Below are 23,293 nucleotides of genomic sequence, written 5' to 3' on the forward strand. Positions count from 1 at the left end.
GCGGCGGTGTGAGGCGGAGGCGCCGTCTCCGCTCCCCGCCCCGCGGCCGGCGGGATGCTGCGGTCCACCGGCTACTTCCGCGGCATCGACTGCCCCTTCCTCACCGCCGCGGGGGGTCCGCCTTGCCGTCGGCCTTACTGCCATTTCCGGCACCCACCGGTCGCGGCGTCGCGGTGCGGAGCCCCCGGGGCGGGCGTCGCGCTGGGCCTCGGCGCAGGTACGGGCCGCTGTGGGGCCGCGGAGCCCACCACCCCTCTTCTCCCCTCTTCTCTCCGTTCCCCGGTGCCCCAGAGCGGCCCTGCGGGGGAAGGTTACGGGTGGGGCCGCGCTGCCCTGGGGGTGAGGCTGCGGGCGGTCTCGCTGCGGTGTTTTGGTGTCGTTTGGTTTCAGGTGGGGGATTTCTTTCCGAGGCCCGCAGTGGTGGGGTGAGGGGCGGCGGCTTCGTGCTGGAGAAAAGCGTTTGGGAGGAGGGAAATATACGTGCTCGGGGTGGTGGGGCCCTGCGCCGGGTTGTGGGGGTGTCCTGCGGCTCTGGGAGTGCGTCCTGATGGCCCTGCACACGGCACAGGGCTTTGGCTGCCTCCCGACCCAGGGCATCCTATGCCCCCACACCCCGCATCCGCCTCCTGAGCCCGGGCGGCGGTGAGGAGTGCCTTTGTGAAATAACTGCCGCCTGAGGACAGCCTGCTTCCCATCACCGTGCTGCGGAGGGCAGCTCTGTTCCGTTCCTTTTCCTGTCCCTCCAGGCACCCAGCTAACGTGGCAGCCTCTGACCCGCTGCTGCTTGCTGCACTGTCACAGCCCTTCTGCAGTACCTTGGACTGCTGTGATGTCTGTCTGGCCAGGTCCAGTGGGGTCCTGCCCCAGAGTGTCTTGTGGGGAGCCTCAGAAGGCACTTAGTGAGGTGTGGAGCACTGCCAGCTTTCTCAGATGGAACTTGGCTGCAGACAAGATAGCTATTGTTCTGCTCAGCCCTTCCAGCCTCTCGTCGTTTTCCTTAGTCATTATTCTCTGATCTGCTTATTCTCTTGCAGAGAAAAGCCTGCGTTCTTCTTCCCAGAAGAATACTGCTTGCTTTCTTTTTAAAGCTAGCATGTATGGTCTCAAAGACCATAACCCCCAAGCCCTCAAAATAAAGTTTTGTGTTTTTTCATAAACTCGGACAATTAATAATTCCTCCTGTCTCCCCATTACCAGATCACCTTACCAATGGCGATGGTTTAATTCAGAATAAAAGCAGTGCTTTCAGGGCTGTTGCAGTCAGGCAGTGTGCTAAGGGTGATGTTTTTTTGCATCTTGAATCTGGAAAGCTCCGTGGGAGCTCCTCTCAGGATGTGCTCTGCTGTTTTAGGGGTTGGGGAGAGGCTGCTGTGACCACAGCTCTTCACATTCTCCCTCAGCTCAGGGTTGGGCTTCAGCCATTTTTTTCTGCGCTAATTTGTTTTCGGTGTCAGTGCTGCGAAGTGCTGACCCTTCGGGGGGGCTTGGGGTGCGGTGTGAGGTGCCGGACGCCTATAGGAACGTTTTTGTGGTGGTGTTGGTGTGGCTTAGCATCATTCAATGGCTTCAGATGCGCAGATCCTACCTTCCCTCCGCCCGAGGCCGTCAAGCCTGGGAGATGTGTTTCAGATCTACGCTAGGGGGTGTCGTCGTTTCACTAGCAGCCAGGCAACCATCTTGCTGGGAGCAGGCTCCAGGGCAGGTTGCTCCCAGCCGGTGGAGCTGCCTCTCTTGTTTTGAAGTAGCCTTGTTGCAGCACACTGGGGCATTTTTGACCTATTTAATGCTTTAAAACCATTATTTTTTTTTTAAACCAAAGCAGGTGGTACCTACACCAGATCTGCACTGTAGCTCTTGTGGGGTTGGTTTTTCTTTTAGGGGGGGAGATAGCCTAGAAAAAAGGATAACATCTAAAGAAGCGGCCTGTGAAGAGTATTGATTCCAGGCTGGTGTTCACTTTGATGTTTGAGGATCACCTTAGGACTGGCAATAACTCCAGAACTCTTGGTAGATCTTCTGTAGCTTTGAAGTAGCTTTTGAAAACTGAGGAATGGAGGTGTGGTGGAGGCTGGGGATGCGTGCCAGGTGGAGCCCAGAGGGGTAGAGAAGGGGGGGGGATGAGCGAGGTGTAGTGCTGTCCCCATATCTCCTTGTCACCATTCCAGACCTCGAGGAGCGTATTGCTCGTAGCAGATCCTTATTTCTTCAGCGGGGCTGGGAGGTGGGATGTGAGCCTGTCCAGGGCTGGGAATCTGCAGGCTGAAAGTTCTAACCCTGACTCGGCTGAAGTGCTTTTTCCATCTGTGAAATGACTGAAATCCACTTGCTTCAGAGCAGGATGAAAAGATTATTGAACGCGTGTGAAGTGCTTTGAAAGCGGGCTGTGTAAGTGGGAGGGAAGAGCTGCCTTCCGTCCTAAAAGCGTCTCTTCAAGAGCTGTGGAGGAGAAAAATAGGTCTCTCTTTAAAGTCCAGGTCCTGAGTATGCTGAAAGGCACAAAAGAAGCATAATGCAGCACTTCACAGATACCGTAAGGAAACCTGGCTCTCAGGCACAGCGGCTTCGGAAGGAGCTGTCAGGAGATGCTTGAGAAGTGGAGGGGTTCTGAGCCCTGAGCAGAGAGCTGCAGCCAGGCCTGGATATCCGAGCTGCTCTTTGTCTGTGCTGATCCCAGTGCTGCTGGGAGGTGGGAGGAGCAAGGCCTTCAGCCTTGGAGTGCCACGCTGTGGGGCAGTGTGTGCTCGCAGGCACTTGGCTGTGTTCTCCTCCGGTCTGAAGCTTTCTTGTGGTGCACGTTTTCTGTTTGGACAGGCGAAGCTTTGCAGATCAGATCTGTGTGTTTGAAAGATGCCGTGTGCTGTCGATGCCAGGGCAACAAGGGATTGGCAGTGTTCCCCTTCTAAAACCAGTGGCTTGGGATGGCTCTGTGTGTGAAGCACTGTGCAGAATGACTCTTGCTGAAACCTGAAGTGGCTCTTTAAAACCTGGCTTTCATCATCCTCAGCCCGTGTGTTGTTGTAGGACCAAAGCTGCTGTCTTCTGTTTGTGGCAGGTTCCTCCTTAGCGTGCTGCTCAGGGCTGCTTGGTAAATCCCAGTTCTGTGGGAGCAGCCTCTTGACACTGGCTGGGCTTCCCTTTGCATTACAAATAGTGCCATGCAGGTTTGCACTGTGTAAAGAGGTCTTTAACAGATGTTATCCCTCCTGTAGCTGCTGTGTGAGCTCAGCTTCTTGTGGGGAAGAGCTGTTGTAATTACCCTTGCTGCAGGGAAGTGCAGTGAGCAAAAGTGGGACCTGTGAGCAGTGCTTGGTGTATCTTCTCAAGAGCAATGTGGTGGGTGGTGAGTCCAGGAGCTGTGTGTGGGGCATTGCTGGGGCTGAGATGTTTTATTCTTAATTTGTAGGGCAGTAATTAGCATAGTGCTGCCAGTGGGCGTTTTTAACGGTGAGTTTTGAAATGAAAAAACAGAAAATACACTTAACGGTGAGATGGGGATCTGGCTTCTCATGTAAACCACTGTAACATCTTTGCAGCAGTTGGAGGCTTCTTGTGGAGGTGGGCTGTGACAGCTGTGGGTGCACAGCTGCTCCACGTGTCAGGGTTTTGCTGGGGGCTGCGGGCAGAGTGCTGACTTCAGTCTTTCCATATTCAGCTCTCTCTCCATCCCGTAGGAGTAGCAGCATGCCAGGAAGTGGAGCAGCCCTGCTCTGACCAGCTGGGAGGATTTGGGATGCTCGAGGTCCAGTGGTCTCCACTGGAGGCACTGGTGCTATGCAGGCTCCTCACGTTCCCCTCTGCATGTTGCAGGGATCCCTTTGCTGCTGAAGGACTTCTTTCCCCAACATCCCCCCTGATGTTTAAACGCTTCCTCTGTATTTATCCTCAAGCCAGATGCTGCTGTGCTGCCTTTGTGCTGGAGGAGTGGAAAACAAAAGTCCAGAGATTCCCAAGGCGTTTGTGTGGGACCCCCGTGGTGGTCCTGCACCATCACAACAGCACCAGGAGCAGCCTGCTTGCACCCAGCCTGCTTGGCAGCTCGGGAAACCACCCCACTTGTAAGAAGGGACGTGTGCGGTGTGCATCACGGGGACAAGAAGTCCCCCAAAGTGACAGCAGATGTGGTGCTCAAAAAAGGGGAAGAAAGAGTCAGAAAGCCCCCGCAGAAACTGCAGAGCAGACTTTGGAGGAGATGAGGGTGAAGGAAGGCGGGACTTGGGGTGGGAAGTCCTGCCCTAATGATCGCTGCAGCCCAGAGCTGCTGTGTCAGCGCACGGTCAGCGTGGTGTGCCCAAAGCTTGTGCCGGAGCACCTTCAGAGTGCCAAGCAGATATTGAAAGCCTCGAGTACAGCATGAACAAATACCTGCAGTATTTATTAACGGCGGGGAGCTCAGGTAATTCTTTGAAGTTCTTGACTACGAAGCGAGCTCGTGTTTTTGCGCAGGCTGCAGCAGGACGTGGAGAGGTGCCTCCTCCGGAGGCTTCACGTGGCTGCCATTCATTTAACATGAGACCTCGCTCCTCATAGCTGTGTCCACGTTTAAATCCACAGGCAGCGCAGACACTCCACTCTGCTCCGGGGGGTTGAGCTGCAGGAGGACTTTCATTTCTCAGCGTTTCAGGAGAGGAGCTGTGCTGGGAAGCAGGCAGCACGCTGACTGGAGGCACAGAGCCACAGGTGTCTGAGTCGTCCGGAGCTGCAGAGTTTTAATTTGGGTTTCTGCGTGAGCTGAAGCTGGACAGGTTTGAAAACCAGTTTAGAATTTGGCTTTAGTCCTTTGTAGGTCACGGCTGAAGCTTTTAAGTGTCACATAGCTGAAAAGGTGCTTTTAATCTTTGGGTTTCAGAACGTCTGCTTGTGACTGTATTCAGGTAGTATTGGGTTTTCTTATTTGGCTTCTTAAATGGGAGTTCTTCACTCAGAATGGTTCCGGAAGTGAGGCAGGTGCCATGGAGATAACTTATCTTGAGCAAACCAGAGAAAGGCTGCAGAACTCAGGGAGTGGAGGGTCAGGGCTAGGATTACTTGTGGCTTCACTGCTCCTTTATGTTTTTAAGGCAGAACTGAATGGGGAGAAAGGATGACACCCGAATGCTCCAAGAACTTCATTTCTTTTTTCCTTCATTCTTTGATAATCAGGTATTTCAACTTCCAAGTGATCCTTATTTTTATCCGGCGCTTGTACCAGCAAGGTGGGAATGCTTTCAGGTACCTCTTTTTCCTCGGAAACAGAACAGGTGTGTGCTGCTGCAGGGACAAGTTCTGGTCCCTTGGGTGTCCCCGGCCTGCCATGCTGCCTCCCACAGCCCCTGGCATCTGGTGAAACCTCACCTGGCTTTGTCACAGCGAGGGATGACTGCTCAGCCTTTTTTTGGCCTTGCTAATATCAGACTTTCTTTTCTCATTTTCGCTTTTTTTTTTGCGTGTATGTTGGTTTTTTTTTCCTCCCCAAGAAATAAGTGTCAGTTCAGAACAGACTTTGAAGCTCAGGGGTCAGATAGTTCTAAGGGAGTGAGACTACTGGTGCCCCTACAGCAGTACAAAGTTATCTGTGCTTGATTTTAATAATATAAGTTAGTATTGAAAAAAGGAGTGGTGAGGGCTGTGGCTTCACTGAAAGGGAAGAAGCATTTCTCATAGCTCCTCTTACCTGCCCTCCTAGCCCATTTACTCTGAATGATTATTTCAAATGTGCTGTTCTAAAAATCTCGATGTTAATTACTTTCCAGAAGTTGGATAGTATTGCTAATCGTTGGAAATTTGCTTTGGGTATTCACCAGTGAGCCCCAAACTGCCATTGCATTTGTACTGAAGAGCAGCAAAAGCTCAGCCTGCAGGCAAAGCCTTTTTGGGGCGTTCCAGGCTGACTTTTCCGAGAGGCTTTAGATGAAAAGCTTGAAATAATTTTCCAGTGGTGATAATGTATTGCTAATCTCAAAGCTTGTCCATTTGCTAAACACAGGCAAGCTGTTAAGCTAACAGCTTCCACCTTCCCCCTCTGCTGAAGGCACCTTTTGTTAGCAGTGGGTAAGTGTGGTATGGTCCTGCTCAGCCAACACTGGTCTCTGCAGTTTGACCACCAAACACTTCTGTTTCAAGATAAGAATCTCAATAACTGCAAGTTCCTAACTGCTGTCTCCCTTTTGCTTAGCAGCTCTGGCTTCCTGTTGGAGGGAGGGCAGCTGTCATCCTCATCCTGTGCCTGTCCCAAAAGCTGTGGGCTCATGCTGAGTGGTACCCACCACGCGTTCGGGCCCTTGTGTATTTGAAGCATCCAAAGTGTGTGCTCTGCTAGGTTGCTTGCTTCCAAAAAAGTCGTCTTCTCCTGCAGAATGATTCACTGTAAAGTAAGGTGTAACATCAGGCAGTGACCTCGTGCTGGATGCCTCCTCTTCCCTTCATGTCAGACTTTGCCTCTTGCAAAGGCCAGGACAGCAGGGAATGGCTGGCTGTGAGAGCTCTGTAGTAACCTCAGAGCTGAGGCCTCATTTTCCAGAACCAAAGTGACCAGAACTGGGAATACAATCCACCTCAGCTTTTAGGGGAAACCATTTTCTCTTTGCCAGAGCAGCTGATGGCAGTGTGACTGGTTTGGGTGACTTCTGAAGCTGTCTTCTAGTTTAAGTAAATGGTTCCCTGAGGTACCGTGTAAATTCTTAATAGCTCAGTTTTTGTAGTGTTGGTGTTAACTTTGCTTTTTTTATGTCTCAGAGGGACAATTCTCTATTTCTGAGGTATGTGAATTTATTAAAATAGTTTTCATTTTAAAGAGTGTCCTGATGGCAGCTCAGCATACAGTCCTACAAGGAGCTGTCATCTCAGGGCTCTCCAAGGAGAGCATGGAGGCTGCGTTTTACATCCATCCAAAAGAAGGCATTTCTCTGAGTGCTGCCCCTCTTTTTGCTTTAGCAAAAATACCACAGGCATCCAATATATCAGAGCTTCGTTTTGCAGTACTTTATTCATTTTTGACTGTGTGGGTCTTCACGTTGAGGTGGAAAGCAGTGAGCACAGAAGCTGGTGATGACTCCGTTGCTCTGTGCATCCAGGTTTAGGAAGGGGTGTGTGTGTGTGCAGTGGTTGTCTCAGTGGCACGAGGTCCTCTCCTGGTCTCTCCCAGCAGTAAAACCAAGCAGCTGAAGAAGCAGCATGATTTCAGGCAGCGTATCTCATTTCTCTGACTATGCAGATCTGTGTGTATGTGGTTCTCCATATCTGTAACATTCCCTTTTGCATATGTTTTCACTGCATTACCTGCAAACACTTGGTGGTCAAAGGTGTCAGTCCTGATGGGCTCTGCTGGCATAGCCCCTTTCCTGGAAGAAGCAGCCTTTGTTCAGCCTGCAGCCTGCCAGGACTGTGCACCTACCACAGAGCTCTTCCATCAGATGGTTTTTTGTGTAGCTTTTCATTAGATCCAGACCTCACCTTTGTAGGCCGCCCAGTACCGACCTCTGAACAGATTCCCAGGCTTTTAGTTGTCCCTCTACCAGTTCTTGTGCTGAGCTTTAGGTCTTCCTCTTGAGTGAGGATAAAAGTTGATGCCTCCAGTCTGTAGTTCTGCTCTTACTGCTGCAGAGCTGGTGTTTCACAAAGTGGAGAGAAATCAAGTGGTGAATCTGCAGGGCCTTTTTGTGCCTTGGCTGTGAAGCACTTAGCAATGAATGGGAATACAAACGTAGCACCTGGCTCCTTTTCCCCACCTTTCTGGTCCTGAGCCCAGCTCAGGCTGTCAGTTGGAAAACAGTGACATGACGGTGTGTTTGCCCAGAGTCCCTGCTCAATCAGGAACTAATTGGTTTGCTAAAAACCTTTCAGACCCAAGAGGGGTAAGAAGTTATTTTATGAAACCAGTGCCTTTAATTTAACCCAGTCCCCACTATCCTGTTTGCTGGGAGGCCTGCTCTGCCACCTGCTCGACAGATGTGGTTCTCAACAGCCAAAGGGAGACGAGTGTTCATGGATCCTGGAATATCCTGAGTTGGAAGGGACCCATAAAGGTCGTAAAGTCCACCTCCTGATCCTCTCTTTTTGAAAGAAAAAAAAAGCCCTCTCTCTTGTGAGAGTTGTGCAACCGATTCCTGTCTATCTGTTATCACTCTGCTTATCATTTAGTTCCTTTACAGAGTTGCTGCTGTCCTTCTAGCAAGGAAGAAGCTTTCTCTGAAGTAATAGCACCTGTGTGCTATGATAAAACAGGCACTGAATCCTGTTCCAAGGCAAAAAGCAGCAGGTAACTTAGCTTGGCTTCTGATCGCTTGCTGAATGGCCTCCTCTTCTCTGTGAGGTTCCTCCCTTCCTGTTGTAATCCTTCAGGGTTAGTTTGGTTCCCTGCCTGTCCCATGGCAGGTGGGTGCCTGTTGCTCTGTGCATTCACGTAAATAATTTCAGCCTTTCCTTTTCCCCACGAGGTGAAAAGGTAACGTACTGCAGCCTGGTTTTTAGCCCATGGCAGAGAAGAAGCTGATGTGTCAGACAATGATTCCTGACTTTGCTGTCCTGGCTTGGTGTCCTTGCTGAGCTAGTGACATGCAGTCAGGAGTTCCACCCTGCAGAGCCCTAGGCTTTATCAGTCTGCAAGGTTTCTGAGCGTGAGCAAACTCCTTTTTTTCTCCCCTTCTAAAATATGCTTTGCTTTCATTATAGAGTACCAGATACTTCAGATGAGACTCTGTGTGATATAGAGCCCTTATTTATTTCTTGGAAACTCGTCTGCATAAGCTGCTTTTGCATTGTATTCCTGAATCAAGTGGTAATTGGGAATTCCTATGAGAGCTTGTGTTAATGCCACTGTAATACCCCTCGGTAGCTGCTTGCTGATCATCTAATTGCTATGGAAATACCCTGGGTGCAGTGCTGCTCCCAGCTGTCAGCTTGGCTTTCTTGTGAGGCGTGGGGCATGGAGAGGAGTCTGTTTTGTCATGAAGTTAGCCAGGCTGCATGCCCTGGGGGAATGAGGTGGTAGGTGGGAGCAGGGAGACAGTAGCAAGGGGGGAAAGGGAAGGGTGAGTGACAAGCAGTGAGCCAAGAGAGAAGTGCAGTTTGCTCTGAGGGCATCGGGAGCTAATGAAGCTATGCAGGGAGTTTCTGATGTGCTGGGTTCTGCTGCACTCCTTCAATAAACAAGTTTGCAAGAGATGCCATGTGGGGCTGGATTCCTTCCCAGCAGCTTACTCCATACCTCAGTAGAAGAGAGGACAGCAGGGGCATTGCAGGCCTGCTCTTGCTGAGTGTGTGCTGGTACTGTGCTGCTCGTGGGGTGCTCGCACACGTCACGTGGGAGCGTTCACTGCGTGTCTCCGAGGTGGTCATTTGCAATTGAGTTCTGGTGTCACCTTTGTACCTGCAGCACTTTCTTATTAGCAGCACTTGGTTTGTGGGTTCAACCCAAGACTCGTTTTCCTGCTGCTGCTGTGGGAAGTACTGAGCTTTGAGGAATCTTGGGGGCTTTCAGTGGGCTTTGGGCATTGGCATCAGTAAATGAGAACCTAATCCCTGGTACTCATACTGGAATCCTCTGTCCTTTCTCGTGCACTTCATTGAATTAAGCAGATAATTGTGCACATACTCAGCTCCTCTTGGTCCTAATGCAGCGATTATCCTTCAATGCCCCAAAGAATATTTCACTCACAGAGCTATTCTGTGAGTAATAAAAGCACTTTGTTAACAGATCTGTAGCCCTTAAGGCCCAGCAGTACTTTGGAAAATCCAGTGTAGCCACGTACCTGTCAGTGGTGGCTTTTGGTACCATATGTGTATTGGATAGGGATGAATCCAAAGGAAATGTTACCTAACTTACTGCCAGTAAATGTTGTTTTTCCTTCTTTACAGAACGGGGCTATGATCCCTACAACCCTGAGCTGCCGAAGCCCTCTCTGGAGACGGAGGATGGTGCCCTGGCTGATCTTACAGACATGACGCCCGGCATCCTGGAGCTTGAACTGGTCAACAAAGCCATCGAGGCAGTCAAAAATGAAGTTGAGAGAGAGCAGAAAAAGTATGAGGAGCTGTTGGAAACAACAAAGGAGCTCAGGGCCTCTGAGGCCTCGCTTATTTCCGAAACTCCTGTGTCCGCTGCTGTGACACAGAGTGATTTGTTTACCTCCTTAGAATATAATCCAGGTAGCTACAACTTCAATAATAACTCTGACTACAACCCTACTCCTTTTGCTGCTGCTGGCCAGTCAAGTAAATACACTCTGGATTCTTTGAGATCTAAAGGTAGCTCACTGGAATACGTTCCCAAGGCTGTAGCACAGACTAAAAAATACAGCAGCACCGTCACTAACAATAAATATGTCATCGATGACTCTAAGCCTTCTACTGACTTGGAGTATGACCCACTTTCAAATTACTCAGCCAGGCTTTTGAGCAAAGCTACGACAAAGGAGCCAAAGGGGTCTAAAAGGGGAAGGGTCCCTAGTTACGAGGATTCCTATTCTCCTTCACGAAAGAAGCTCTGTGAAGTACCCGATGAGTATGAAGTGTGTGCCAGGTTCTCCTCCTCTGAAGATGAGGCTGATGCAGAATACAAATCGACTTCTGTTAGCTCTCCATCGAAAGCTGGTTCAGGAAGTGAGTCAGATGATGGGTTATCCAGCAAAGAGCGGAGTGCTGCGTCGGATGACTTCGCTTCTCAGGACAGTAAAGAAACAGCAGCGAAATACGGCGTGGAGGACCTTCTTAGTTCCCAGAAAACCCCTCCCAAAAATGTATTGGAGAAGAATGCCAAAGCAGCAAAATCGTATTCTGGTAAAAGTGAGCAGGAAACTGAAAATAAAAACAAAGACTCAAAGGACAAAACAAAGAGGAAGAAATCGGACGTCAGTAAAACGCCTGGCCTCAGTGAGGCTGGTAAGAAAGAGAAAAGTAAAAATGCAGACAAAGTAGTCAAGAAAGAAGAAAAATTGAAAACAAAGAACGAAGAGAAAAACTGCAAGGACAAAAGTGTAAAAGTGAAAACTGAGGGGAATTTAAAGAAACCTGATAAACACAAGGCAGAAAGGGTGGATGAGCTGAAGAAAGAGAAATCCAAGAGTTCCAGTAGTAGTGCAGGGAAAGGCAAGAATGAGGATGTCAGCAAGGGCTCCAGCACGGAGAAGCTGGGAGGCAGCAAGAAGGAGTCTAAGCTGAAGACAGCTGATGTGAAGAATGGTAAGGAAACCTCCAGCAGTAAAAACAAAGGGACCAAGACCTCAGCGGTGGAACGAAAGAAGGAAAAGGTCGATCCTGCAGGAAAAGGAGATCCGAAGAAGGGTCAGAAGCAGCAGAGTCTGAGTCACGTTGACCTGTTTGGAGATGAGAGTGGCGACGAGGACGACAAGGGCAAGGCGGTGCCATCCGCGTTACCTGACGTGAGCTCTGACTCGGACGGCGATGACAGCAGTTCTGATTCTCAAAGTGAGGATGAAAAGATGAAGAAAGCGAAGCGTCCTAAGTTGTCCAAGTCGTCGTCGTCGTCATCGTCTTCCTCAACATCTGATGACATCGATTATTCCATCCTAGAGAAAGACTTGGACTTTGAGTCAGACCCTATGGAGGAATGTCTCAGGATATTCAATGAATCCACTGATGTGAAAACTGAAGACAAGGGGAGGCTGGGGAAGCAGGTAACGCTTGTTTGAGTTGGTTCTCTCAAATCTAAATGTGAAATGATACCGGTTTGGTTTAGTGGACTTGATTATTTTAAGTTGCTGAAGGGCACTATGGAGGGAGGCTTCACGTGTTGGACGAATCTCATCCCTATTGCAGCTGTTCTGAAGAGCTCACACCTGAGTTTAGCTGCTGGACTGAAAGCCACTGTGAAATGTAAGGGTTTAACTACTCCTTCGTGTGGGAGACCTTTACCTTTCACGGTGATCTCCATCTGACCTGAGATCTGTGCTGCCTGGATGGCTGGAGAAGAAGCTTTGAAGTGTATTTTATGAGTGTTGTAATGCTAATCCAGGCATGCTAATCTATGCTGTGGCTCCTTGTTTCAGAGTGCTGTGGGGAACGTGGCAGCAGGTAGATCCAGGACTGTGTGTTGGTGCAATGAATGGGCACTTCAGAGGCTCCCTGTGTTGCTGTTTCCCATTTTAAGTACAGCCTGCAGTTAGTTTATCACCATCTCTGGATACTTTGTAGGGGGTTATAAGTAAGAAATGAAGGGTAAAACAGCTTCAAAAGGTACAAAGGATTTGGGAAAAGGAGAAGAGAGTGTTTACCTAGGAATGCTTCTGTCCAGTGTGTCCCAGTTTAGACCCTTCAGGCATCCCTTGGGGTTGTTGCTCTGGAGGAAGGGCAGGATGAGTGCAGCAGGAGCCCTGCGTCTGCGTGGTGGAAACCCATTTCTCCTGGTGTGATTGTGGAGTTTTATTCTCTCTAAAAACTCCATCATAAATCACTGCTGGCTTTTGGGACCGTTCCATTCACAGGACGAGTGAAGCAGCCATGAACAAAACCTTCCCACCCGTGGCTGTAAGCAGAGAATGAGGTTGGGGGAGGGGAGGGGACCTGCAGTGTGGGGAGAAGAGCTCATCTTTTGAGCAGAAAAGTTGGAGTTTTAAAGCTTTTTGCTGAACTCTTTGTTGCAGTAACAGCAGTGATCCGTTCTGACAGAGCTCTGCCTTGCTGACAGCTGACGGCCTTTCTGACCCTGCTGTGCTGTGCCTTAGTGTAAGGCAGGTCTCTGTAATCTGTTCAGCACGGCTTGGTTTCACTTGTTTAGCATTCAGCTGTTCTCTCTTTAGTGTAATTCTCAGCTAGGAAAAGCAGCTTTATTTTTGGCTTGCTTTCTTCCAGTTACCCAGTTGAAGTGAAAATATTGTAAGGGCACGTAATCTACAGTGAGAAACGCTCCTCTGCTCAGAGCTTTCCAAATAAGAGAAGGCTCAGAATGGGCTAAATTCAGAAAACACCCACTCAGGGGCTGAGTGCTGTGCCATTATCACAGCTGCCTGTGCATCCCATTGAACCTGGCCTTTGCACACTTATATTCCTAAAATTAAAGTGGAATTGTGCCCTGTTCTGGAAGGCACCGCAGTGTAGAGGTGTTTTGAGAGGGGTGCTTGGCAGTGACCTGCTTCCCTGCAGCATTTTGGGAGGGTGGCACTGCTTGCTGGGAATTTGGGTTTGTTTAGGGGATGATTTTGCAGCTGGAGCCCCTGTGGCCTGAGCTGGGCTCTGGTTGGAGGGAAGGTTCATGTGAGCAGCGTGGTACTTTTCCACTTGGAAGGATAACTGTGAGAGAGTTTATTAGGGATGTAACTAACTGAATTAACAGGCTGAGCGAGTTCCTTGAGAGCACAGCTCATCCCCAGCTCTGCTCCAGCTCTGGAGCTGAAAGCTGTCAGACCCAGCTCTGCTCACAGCACTACCAGGGGCTGTGGGCAAGACTGAGTGCAGATCAGCAGCAAAATCCTATGGTCTTCTGAGTAGGAATGGACCTTTAAAAGCCATCCAGTCCAACTGGATGTGAGCAGGGGCATCCACAGCTCCATCGGGTGCTCCGAGCCTGGTTGACCCTGAATCATAGTAATAAACCTGTATAAAGGGACAGCAAGTTGAACCCAAAGATTTAATGTTGTTTTTTTTTTTGCTTGTTATTTTTTGGGGTAGCTTTTCCTTCCCCTCCCACTAGGAACAAGTCTGAGATACAAGCTTCAGCTCCTCATGGAGGAGCTCTGGGTTTCTTGCCATTCAGAAACCTCACCCTGGGGTTGGTCCCCGCAGCCCTTCTCATAGGCAGTGCTGTAGGGGAAGGTGCAGAGGAGCTTCTCCCTGCGTGTGCCGTGGCAGCACGGAGGTTTTGGTGCTGGGCACACGTTCAGGACCCGCTCTGGAAGTGCGTCACACTGACAGAAAATGAGTCAGCTCTTACTGAGAAACCCAACCAAACTACCAAACATCCTGGGTTTTAAGAAAGCCCTGAGAAGTGGGTGGCTGGAGGGGAAGGGCATTCCCGTGCCTGTGTGCAGGTAGGGGCTGGATGGGACGGTGCTGAAGCTGTGTGCTCTATAGCCCCATGTCACCCTAGTGGGAATGGAGCAGGTCTTGTTTAAGAGCTGCGTCATTTCCACCTGCAAGGACCCTCTGTCCTCCCAGCAGGAGGCTTCTGCGTGCTTCTGGGGAGGGATCTTCTTCCTGTCCAGATGTGGAAGCTTGTTCTTTTTGTCTTACAGCCATCAAAGGAGGACGTAAACAAAGAAAAGACAGAAGAGAATTTAACCACTTTATTTCCTGGCCAGAAACGAAGGATCTCTCATCTTGTCAAACAAGGAAATGTAAGTGCAGCTCTCGAGAGCAAAAGTTTTAGACATCTGAAGTGAGTGTTTTCTGTCCTGGGACACTGAGAGGCGGTGTGGGCCCATGACTGGGCAGCAGCGTATGAACTCTTTCCTCTGGAATACTTTTACATCACTGTTTTTTTTTTTTCCTTCCCCTTTCCAATTTCCTAAAAATGTGATTGGGCATCTGTTACCAGCAGCAGCCACACTTCAAGAAACTTTCATAAAACCATGGGTCAGCTGTTCTGTCCCTCGTCCCTTGTGGGGATGGCCACGACAGCTTCTGTCAGTCACTTACACTAAGAACAAGGTCAGGCTGTGCCCAGAGGTGGCTACTCCTTATCGTGTGGAACTGAAAGGCAGCTCGAAGGATCCTGTGAGATGTTGAAAACCTTTACTGCAGTTATATATGCTCTGATTCAGCAGTGATACCGACTGTATCTTGTTTGATATCGTTCTTTTGTGATTGTGGGAATACTTGAAGTACAGGGGAGAATTAAAGAAGAAAAGCGGGGAAGACATGCTGATCTTTTTATTTCTTTCTCACTGGGATTTTAATTCTGTTTTCTCTGAGGGTTTAATGTGTTTCCCTCCAGGTGCTGAGTCCAGATTAGTCAGTTTTATGTTCTGGCAGGATAAGAGTGGCGGCTGAAGCACTGATTTGAGCTGGGAAGCCCAAATTAATTGTTCTTCTTTTCCGCTCTGCCTAGGAAAGGTTTCTTTGCTTTTAATAATTTGAAGCCCCGAGGTCAATACAATGCTGTTTATTTAACTACATATCTTCAGCCAGTTCGTGTGTTTTGATAAGGCCCCTTTCTTCCAAAGTGAAGAGATAAGAGGCCGAAACAAATGGGTTGGAAATTCATTAACTCAAATATTTATTGCAAATAGCTGCCTTTTAGACGTGTACAGATCTCTTAAATACATTTTCTTAATGTGACAGCTGATCCCAAAATGCTTTCCAAAGACGTGAGCCCCAGCGCAGCCATCGCGTGGGCAAACAGAGCTGACCTGGTGTGCTCAGCACTGGGACGTGCCTGCCCAGGGCTGGCAGCTCTGTGCTGCTGCCAGGTGTGTTCAGGAGGTGCTGTCAGACCTGAACTGCTGCTTTTGCCTGCGTGGTTACTCGTGCTTTGCCATGTCCCTCCGGGTTGAATATTTGCTCAGCCTTGCCTCGTGATTTATAGCTCAAACACTGAGCAGGCTGAAGGGGAGGGGGCTGAGTTCTTTGCTGAGTTTCCAAGGGGGAATGGCGGGTGAGGCAGCAATTGAGTGTCCTGTCCTGCTAGGAGGACTGTAATTATCATTTAATGGTTGGCTGCACTCAGTTTGGTCTCCAGAAGCTGCTGTCAACTCAGAGGGCAGGAATGCAGGAGGTGCCAGCTCACCCCAGCTGGCGGTCTCTGAAGTGCTGCGTTACACAGGGGTCAGTTTCGGGAGGGGGAGGTCGATTTCTCACATTTCGGTGCTTATTAAGTAATGTGAGGAAGCTTGTGCTGTTCCTCTTGTACTTCAACTACAAGAGAACTTCTTGCCAGCATCGTTTTTGGCACCTCTCCCACAACCTAAATTTGGGCGTAATGTGTATGTGACGTGGTTGTGTCAGTAACGGCCGAAGCAGTGAAGTGCCTCCACCAGTAGCAGGGGCAGCACTCAGAGCTCTGCTTGTGTGATGCTCTAATCCCATAAATACATCCGTGCATGTGCGACCTGTAACTGGTTACAGGAACCAGAGTGCTGGTGGGAGCTGCAAGGACAGATGGCACTGGTAATTCAGGATGGGAAAGACTGAGAAAAGGGGGTAAGGAGCAAGCTGCAGCACTCTGCATTGGAGAACAGTGTTCATTTTGATAGAAGCGGTGTTCAGGGGTGAGGGGCCAGGTTTGTTTTCTAACACAAGCTGTGGAGCTGGGTGTTGATGGAGCCCAGAAGTGGGAGATGGACAACAGGCAGCCTGGCCATTAAACAAGCAATTTGAATGCCGCCTACCAGGGAAATCCCAGAGCAATGAGAAGTCTCACCTGAGGGCGAGTCATTAGTGCTGCCCTTCGTGGCGAGTGACTGAGCCTTTCATTCCGTGAGACAGTTGGGATCTTCCCTCCAAACCCAGGATTTGCTAACACGGATGGATCAGGGAAGAGAGAGACCTTTCTTGGGTGGATGAGAGCTGAAGGGTGGGGATTGCTGGCTCTAGAAACCTTTTTGTCTGTGCAGGCAGAGGTCCCGAACAAGCCCGTAGTCCGGCCGTACCGTCCACCCACGGCGCAGGAGGTGTGCTACCAGAGGATCCAGCTGGCCCAGCAGCAGGCAGCACAGCTGGCAGTGGCTGTCCAAAAGGCCTCCCTGTCTCTGCCAGGAGAAAAGAGGAGGATTGCTCACGTGCCAAATGTAGCCCTTACTGCAGCAGTCAAACAAAGTAAGCCGGCAGCGCTGCTTGTCATCGCTCTTTTGTCCTCTCTGCTGTTGAAAAGGTGCTCACTTTGCTTAAATTTCTCTCTGAAGCTGAAAGTGGGAAACTGTCAGGAGGAGCCACAGTTTGAATCTCTGCTTATAGGCACCCCGGTGGAAGGCCTTCCCTCTGAGAGGTGCCATCAGTTTCCAAAAAGCAACAGGCTAAATGTACAGCTCTTTCCTGTTTATTCTTTGGAGACTGTTTGCTCTTCTTCTGCTTTGAGGAGGTGGCTGAGCAGGAGGGAAGTACTAATTTGTGCTCGTCACTATGTGTCCTGCTGTGGTTGGAAGGGCTCAGAGCTGACCTGATGAGCAGGTGGTGCGTTGTGGCTGACAGGGTTAACTCTTTAAACCTGACTGACTCAGTTACCTCGAAGCAACAACAGCAACAAAAAAACACCCCAACAAGGTATGGTTCCTAGCAGAAGGTTCCTTCATCCTTGCCTGGAAGGTGGTAGAATTACCTAATTTTTATCCCTTGGGAGGCTTATATTTGAGAAAAACACAGTTTGTAGCACAGCAAATTCATTCTGACAGCTTGAAGGCCCATGGTAGCTTTCCTACTGAAGTGTGTTGTCTGTTTCTTGCAGGCCTGGTGAGTGGCAAGAAGACTGCTGCTGGCAAGAGTGTCCCACCTGCCAATGACTCCGAAGCTCCCACCCTTCCTCTGAAGGCTTGCACCTTAGCTGGGATGGCTTCCAAGACCACCAGCACCACTGTGCAGAAAAGGATAGCACACGTTCCCTCCTTGCAGGTAAAAGAGATGACACCTTTCTTTGCAGCTCCTTTTCTGGTTACTCCTCATTGAGAATGCTGCGTTGAACTGTGCTGCTCCAAACTTAGCTCTCAGAGAAGTGGTGTTTTGATTAGGATGATTAAATGGGTTTTTCTCTTCCTGTGGTTTTCCTCGATAGCGTTGTATAAAAAATTAAACACTCGAGGAGCAGGAGCTTAGAAAGAAAGAAATACTTAAGTGCTATGCCTCTCTCTTTGAATATTGATCTCTCATTTTCAGTTTGAGCCTTTTGTTGAGCTGTCTGGTTCAGTCTGTAGCTGCTTGTGAATTGAGGTCTCTCTTACTTGAGTGGTGTGGATGGATTGGTGACCTTCCCGCCTTTGTGGGCCAGGATGAGGAAGGCATTTATGAATAACGACCCGCAGCAACCTGTCTGGTTAAAACGTGATGATTTAAACTTCATGCTGCAGTTTATGTCTGGGGAAAAGCACCTTTTCTCCCTCTTTTTTTGATACCTGCCCAGCCTTTGTGTACTTTTGATAGCAGTGTGTAACCCGAAGCTAAATAACAGAAACAGCTGAAAGCAGAAAATGCTTGCCATTGTTAGAGAGGTTGAATGAGAGGCTGAGAAAACATCTACGTGTAATGAAAAGGACCAGCCCCCCCTTCAACAGGTTTAAACAAGATCCTGGAATAGAAAGAGATTGATCAAAGTGGAGGTCTCACGAGGAAAAGAAGCACTTCTCCCACTGAGATAGGTCCTGTGCTCCCCTTCGAGCACACGCGTGTCCTCCCTGGAGCTGTGTTTGTTACAGATGGATTTGGTAATGGATGTCCCTTGGGTAGGATGGAGAAGGGTTAACAAAGCAATTGGGTGCTCTGGAGGTGTTCTCTTCTCCAAAGAAAGAGGCAGGTTGTGTGATTTGGGAGATGAATTGGTGTTAAATGGAAGGCAGCAGCAGTAGGTTGTAGCTCAGTGCAGCGTGCAGTTTGGATGCACTAGGAATGCATTGTTCAATTTGCAGGGGGGGAAATCCTGTCAGGAGCATGAGTGGCATTAGCAAGGAAGAAAAAAGCAGTGGAGTGAGGTCACAAGGAAGCCCACAGAAGCAGGGTGACATAGCTGGCTGCCCGAAGCAAGTCTCCCCTCCCTCCCTACGGCTGCAGCACTTACAAGAAAGGACACGTCTGGTTGTGCACTTACCTGGTGTCTGTGTTCATGCCTTGGGCTCAAATTGCAGTGCTCAGTGCTGTGCTAATCTCGACTCTCTTAATGTAAATGTCATTGTTTTCATGGTCTTGGGATGAATGTCTATGCAAACGCAGCACTGTGAGTAATGCTGCTGGGGTTGCAGTGCAGCTGGAGGAGTTGTGTAATGAAACCTGGTTGGGTTTTTTTTTTTATCAGTTCAAATACTGAAGTTTCAAGCAGCATTTTTAGGACCTGAAATGGTGTGTGTTACTTTTAGCTCTGGACTGATTTTCAGAAAGGAAGTTACTAATGTAACAGAAAATGGGAGAGTCTCAAAGTGATGTGTTCTTTAACCCCAAATAGCCTCTTTCTCTCTCTGTCCCATCTCTAGAGTACCAGCTTACAGAGGCCTGTTATTCCCACAGAATTTGGTGCTAAAGTCCCAACAAACATTCGTCAAAGATATCTCAATCTCTTCATTGATGAGTGTCTGAAATTCTGCTCCTCCTCCCAGGAAGCATTTGATAAGGTCTGTACTGGTTGCTTATTTCATGTGAATAAAGTCTGTAGTGTCACATCAAGTCCTGGGATTTGGCTGAGACCTTCTAAAATGGCAGCGAGACCAGAAAACTCTCCTGTCCATGTGTCTCTATAGAGGAGATGAGTGTTAAATAATTCCAAACCAAGCAACAGAAAATACAGTCCTACTGGGGATTTCCAGTAGAAGAAAAATCATCATTCTCTTCATTAAGAGAGCACGCCATGTTTTCATTCAGCCCAGAAGAGGGACTTAAGGGTGTGCATTGTGGCTGAGCTGGACACCACGGCCCTTTGCTCTGACACAAACACATCCAACAATCTGAGCATTCAATAGAAGCAGGATGGACATAACTGGCAGAACTTGCTCAGAATGCAAGGAGCCTTCTGCCAGTAGGGAATACTGCAGTAAGATTTCCAAAAGCAGAGTTGAAAATCTCATGTGTTTCACTGAAAAACGTTGGCATTGTTATTAGTTGGGCCAGTACAGGGCATCGTGGTGTGTTCTCTAACCAAAACAGATGCTGTGAGGATATTTTTATTTTTGGTGATATTTTGCCTTCGTGGCTCCTTAGGGAAAACATTCCTACTGCACTCAAGGAATGGCTGTTGTCCAAACTTCTTTTTCTTTTTGTCCAGTTCAGAGCTTCGTCTTTCCCTTTGTGCTGCCCTTTCCCAGGCAGTTCCAGAACTGCTCTGTTCACCTGAGGGAAGGTTTTGTAGAGAACATTTCTGGTGCTGCATTTAAAATGTTTTTTTTTCCTTGGACTCACCTAAGCAGCCCCAAGAACCAGTATATGTTTGTGCTGTGACACCGTCATGTTTTTGGATTCTGCTCTTTGAGATGCAAATGTTTCTCTTTTTTTTTTTTGTCTTTTTCCAAATATTCCCAAAGCAGTATTGTGGGAACAGAGTGCATGGTAACAACTTGTGCTGTTTGCAGGCTCTGGCAGAAGAGAAGGTGGCTTACGAGCGCAGCACCAGTCGCAACATCTACCTGAATGTGGCAGTGAACACCTTAAAGAAGCTCAGGAGCCTCGTGCCCAATTCCCCCTCCAGTACGAACAGTACGTACCACGTTTGTGGTTTAATAAGGAGCCCTGCTTGGATTAGAAGCCACAGAGAGAAACTTGTTGAAAAGACAGACCCATTTCTCAGAAGCATTATGCTGAAAGGCAAACAACTCCAGTTAGCTTTTTATAGTCTGGCAAGCTTTAATGGGCCTTCAAGAGGCGAGTCCTGCAATGCTTTGTTGGCTGTCTGAGCCTAAATGGAGATAATGCCACATGGATTACTTTTTTTTTTTAGCACAAGTTCTTTAAAATGAAAAGCCCTGCTAATGGAGTAACTTTCACATGATACCTTCAAAGTGATAGACTCGTCCATCACCACAGAAATCTGTTACACACATTAAGCTTCAAGAGAGAAACGAAGAGGGTTAAGACATTTCATTATTGGCTCTCGAGAGGGTACATTAAACAATCAATTTGTGCTGTTCTTGTGATTTTTTTTTTCCTGGTCTCTTCCCTTTTCTCCCCTCTGTCTTCATTACCTTTGTGGCCATTAGTCAGGGCGGCTGGGCTTGGGAGGCTGGCCTTTAGGAGAGGGCTGCCAGTTAATGATTACTAAAAAGCACCTATCTGCCATTATCAGATGTACTCCAGAGCTCTGAAGGCCTTTCTAAAGGAAGGTGAAAGATGCTGTGTGGGAGTCCAGCCTGTGGGCACTCAGCAGCAAAGCTGCTTGCTGTGGATATGTGATCCCACCACGATGGGTCGAGTTGTGTCTGTGCTCAGCCCTCCCTTTGCTCTTGCTCACCGTGGCAGTTTGGTGTGCACAGTCAGCAGGTAGAGCTTCCACAGTCCCCTGGGGAGCTGTAAGAGATGTCCTTCTCTGCCCTTAGGAAGTTGCAGCAGGCTGACAGTGCAAGCAGAAAGCTCCCTGTAGTGCTGGAAGTAGCTGGGAAACAGCACCACCACACACATACCAATTTCTAGAGCAGAGAATGACACAGAATAAATGCAGTCCTCCTTTTGCCTGTGTGCTATGCCCAAAACTCAAGGACTGAAGTCACTTACTCCTCCAGAGTTGCATCTGAGTATTTAATTTCTGTCCTGCTCTGTTTCTTCCCCCTTGTCACTGCAGAAACAAGTAACAAGAAGGTGGTGTCCCATGAAGCTGTGCTGGGAGGGAAGCTTGCTGCTAAGACCAGCTTTACCCTAAACCGGTCAGGGAGTTTGAAAGCAGAGGATTTAACAGGTAAGACCCTGATCCTACAAAGTTGTAAGCTGTAAATTATAGCTGGAGGTGTAACACACTGACTGGAAAGAGCAGGACCTTGCTGATGCATGAAGAGCTTTGATTTATCTGCGGGGCTGTGTTATGAGTTATTACCTGACTGCAGCGCGGTGCTGATTAGCACCTTCCTTGCTTCCCTGCTCTGGGCTGTGGGTTTGCTGATGTTGTCCATGTGGCTTTGATGTACTGTTGGTAGCTGTTCAGAACTGCCTCTTGTGTTTTGGGTATTACTGACTCATGGCTTTTTTTTTTTTCTGTCTCAATTTAACTTTCCTCCCCTGAAGGAGTACTTTGTGTTGTACCCATCAGATGAAAGACAAACGCACTGATATCTTCATCTGCTCTGTAGGGCTCATTTTCACATTTAGGAATGTCACAGCAAGGTCACGTAATAGCCAAAGGATTGTGCCACGAGCATTATTCACTTCGGGTCAAATTGTTTATGGGTATTCAGGCTGCCAAGAGATATGGGCAAATTGTTGAGGAGATCAGAGAAGAGACAGAGATGCCACTGAGCAGAATGAATTGATGTGAGGAAAGCTTGAAAGGGCCCTATAGCTCATCTAAGCTACATCAAAGTGTGCTCAGTGATATTGGAAGGGTTTAACGTAGCACTGAAAGAAGAGCTATTGAGCAGAGAAGGTCTGACTGCTCTGTGGAGTGAAACAGTCAAAAATCAACAGCAGGAAAAAGCTTCTGCTAAGGAGGTTTTTAGCTAGCTGTGGGCAGCCTTTGAGGGGTGTCCTGTGGGCTGTGTTACAAATGATCAGTTAAAGCATTGTAAACATTACGGGCATGAGGCTTCCCTTGTTTTTAATACAGAGGCCTGAAGATGGGGCCCTTGGGAAGAATTCCAGTCCTGCTTTCCAGATAGGTCAACCCATGCTGTGGTTGCTGGGAGAGGTGACAGTCAGCTTGTGCTCTGGGTGTGCAAAATGCAGTCCAGGACCTATTCCTCTGTCAGTACTGAACGGAGGCAAATTGTAGATTGGGGGAGTTCCTGCCAGGTGGCTTGGTGAGGCAGAAAAGAGAAAACAGCACCTGCTTCTGTGATCGGGCTTCATTGTTGCCTTTGATACGTGCAGGAGCTGCCCTGTACCGGAGGCTGAAGGAGTATCTCATGACTGAGGAGCAGCTGAAGGAAAACGGTTACCCCATGCCTCACCCAGAGAAGCCAGGCCGTGCTGTCCTCTTCACAGCAGAAGAGAAGAAGAGCACTGACTGTAAGTTGGGCTGTTTCATTCTGCAGTCTTTGCTGTCTGTGTCTCAGGTGGAGGGAGACACCTGTCCTACGTGCAGCACGTCTTTTTGCATCGAGGTGTTCTGCTCTCAGCACAGAGCTGCCTTTGCCACGCGTCATGCAGCTGTTCAGCCACTGTGGCTTTTAGGATTTCTCACTTGCATAAACTCCAGCCCTGTTACACTGACGGGGAGGCTGCTTGCTGCTGATGCAGGGGAGGTGCTCGGAGAAGCTCCTCATCAGCACCTGGTGACACTCTCCTCTTCCTGGGGAAGGATTTTTTTGGGTCCCTGCACACCTGCTGAAGTGGTACGATGGTGTGGCACCAGGCTGGGTTGTGCTGTGCTGCTTTGGCTGCACAGGTTTTGGTGTGGTCGTTTGATGATATTGGACAAAGTAGTTTCCAAGAGCACTCCTTGCAACTAGACAAAACAGTCTTCCAGGCTTCCTCTCGGCGGGGTGGGGTCCTCCTGTCTGAATTTTCTGATATCCTGTGGCAGGACTGATGCTTCTCAAAAGCTGAATGGGAAGACTGCGGTGCAGGAGGGGTAAAATTTATACTTAGGGTATGT

General features: G+C 48.9%; 1 protein-coding gene across 1 annotated transcript in view; it reads left to right on the forward strand.

The window, feature by feature from the left end:
* REXO1 (RNA exonuclease 1 homolog) overlaps nt 1-23,293 on the forward strand; it is a 31,198-nt gene continuing 7,905 nt past the window's right edge. Inside the window, exons 1-9 of the mRNA XM_065745876.1 lie at nt 1-217; nt 9,832-11,609; nt 14,163-14,264; nt 16,482-16,683; nt 17,309-17,472; nt 19,038-19,175; nt 20,127-20,250; nt 21,329-21,442; nt 22,567-22,704. Coding sequence (XP_065601948.1) covers nt 55-217; nt 9,832-11,609; nt 14,163-14,264; nt 16,482-16,683; nt 17,309-17,472; nt 19,038-19,175; nt 20,127-20,250; nt 21,329-21,442; nt 22,567-22,704 — 2,923 coding nt within the window. The 5' untranslated portion in view covers nt 1-54. The remainder of the gene's footprint in view (nt 218-9,831; nt 11,610-14,162; nt 14,265-16,481; nt 16,684-17,308; nt 17,473-19,037; nt 19,176-20,126; nt 20,251-21,328; nt 21,443-22,566; nt 22,705-23,293) is intronic.

This window comes from Cyrtonyx montezumae, unplaced genomic scaffold (assembly GCF_038088225.1).
Source record: "Cyrtonyx montezumae isolate F1298 unplaced genomic scaffold, pur_monq_1.0 scaffold_39, whole genome shotgun sequence".
Taxonomy (NCBI): domain Eukaryota; kingdom Metazoa; phylum Chordata; class Aves; order Galliformes; family Odontophoridae; genus Cyrtonyx; species Cyrtonyx montezumae.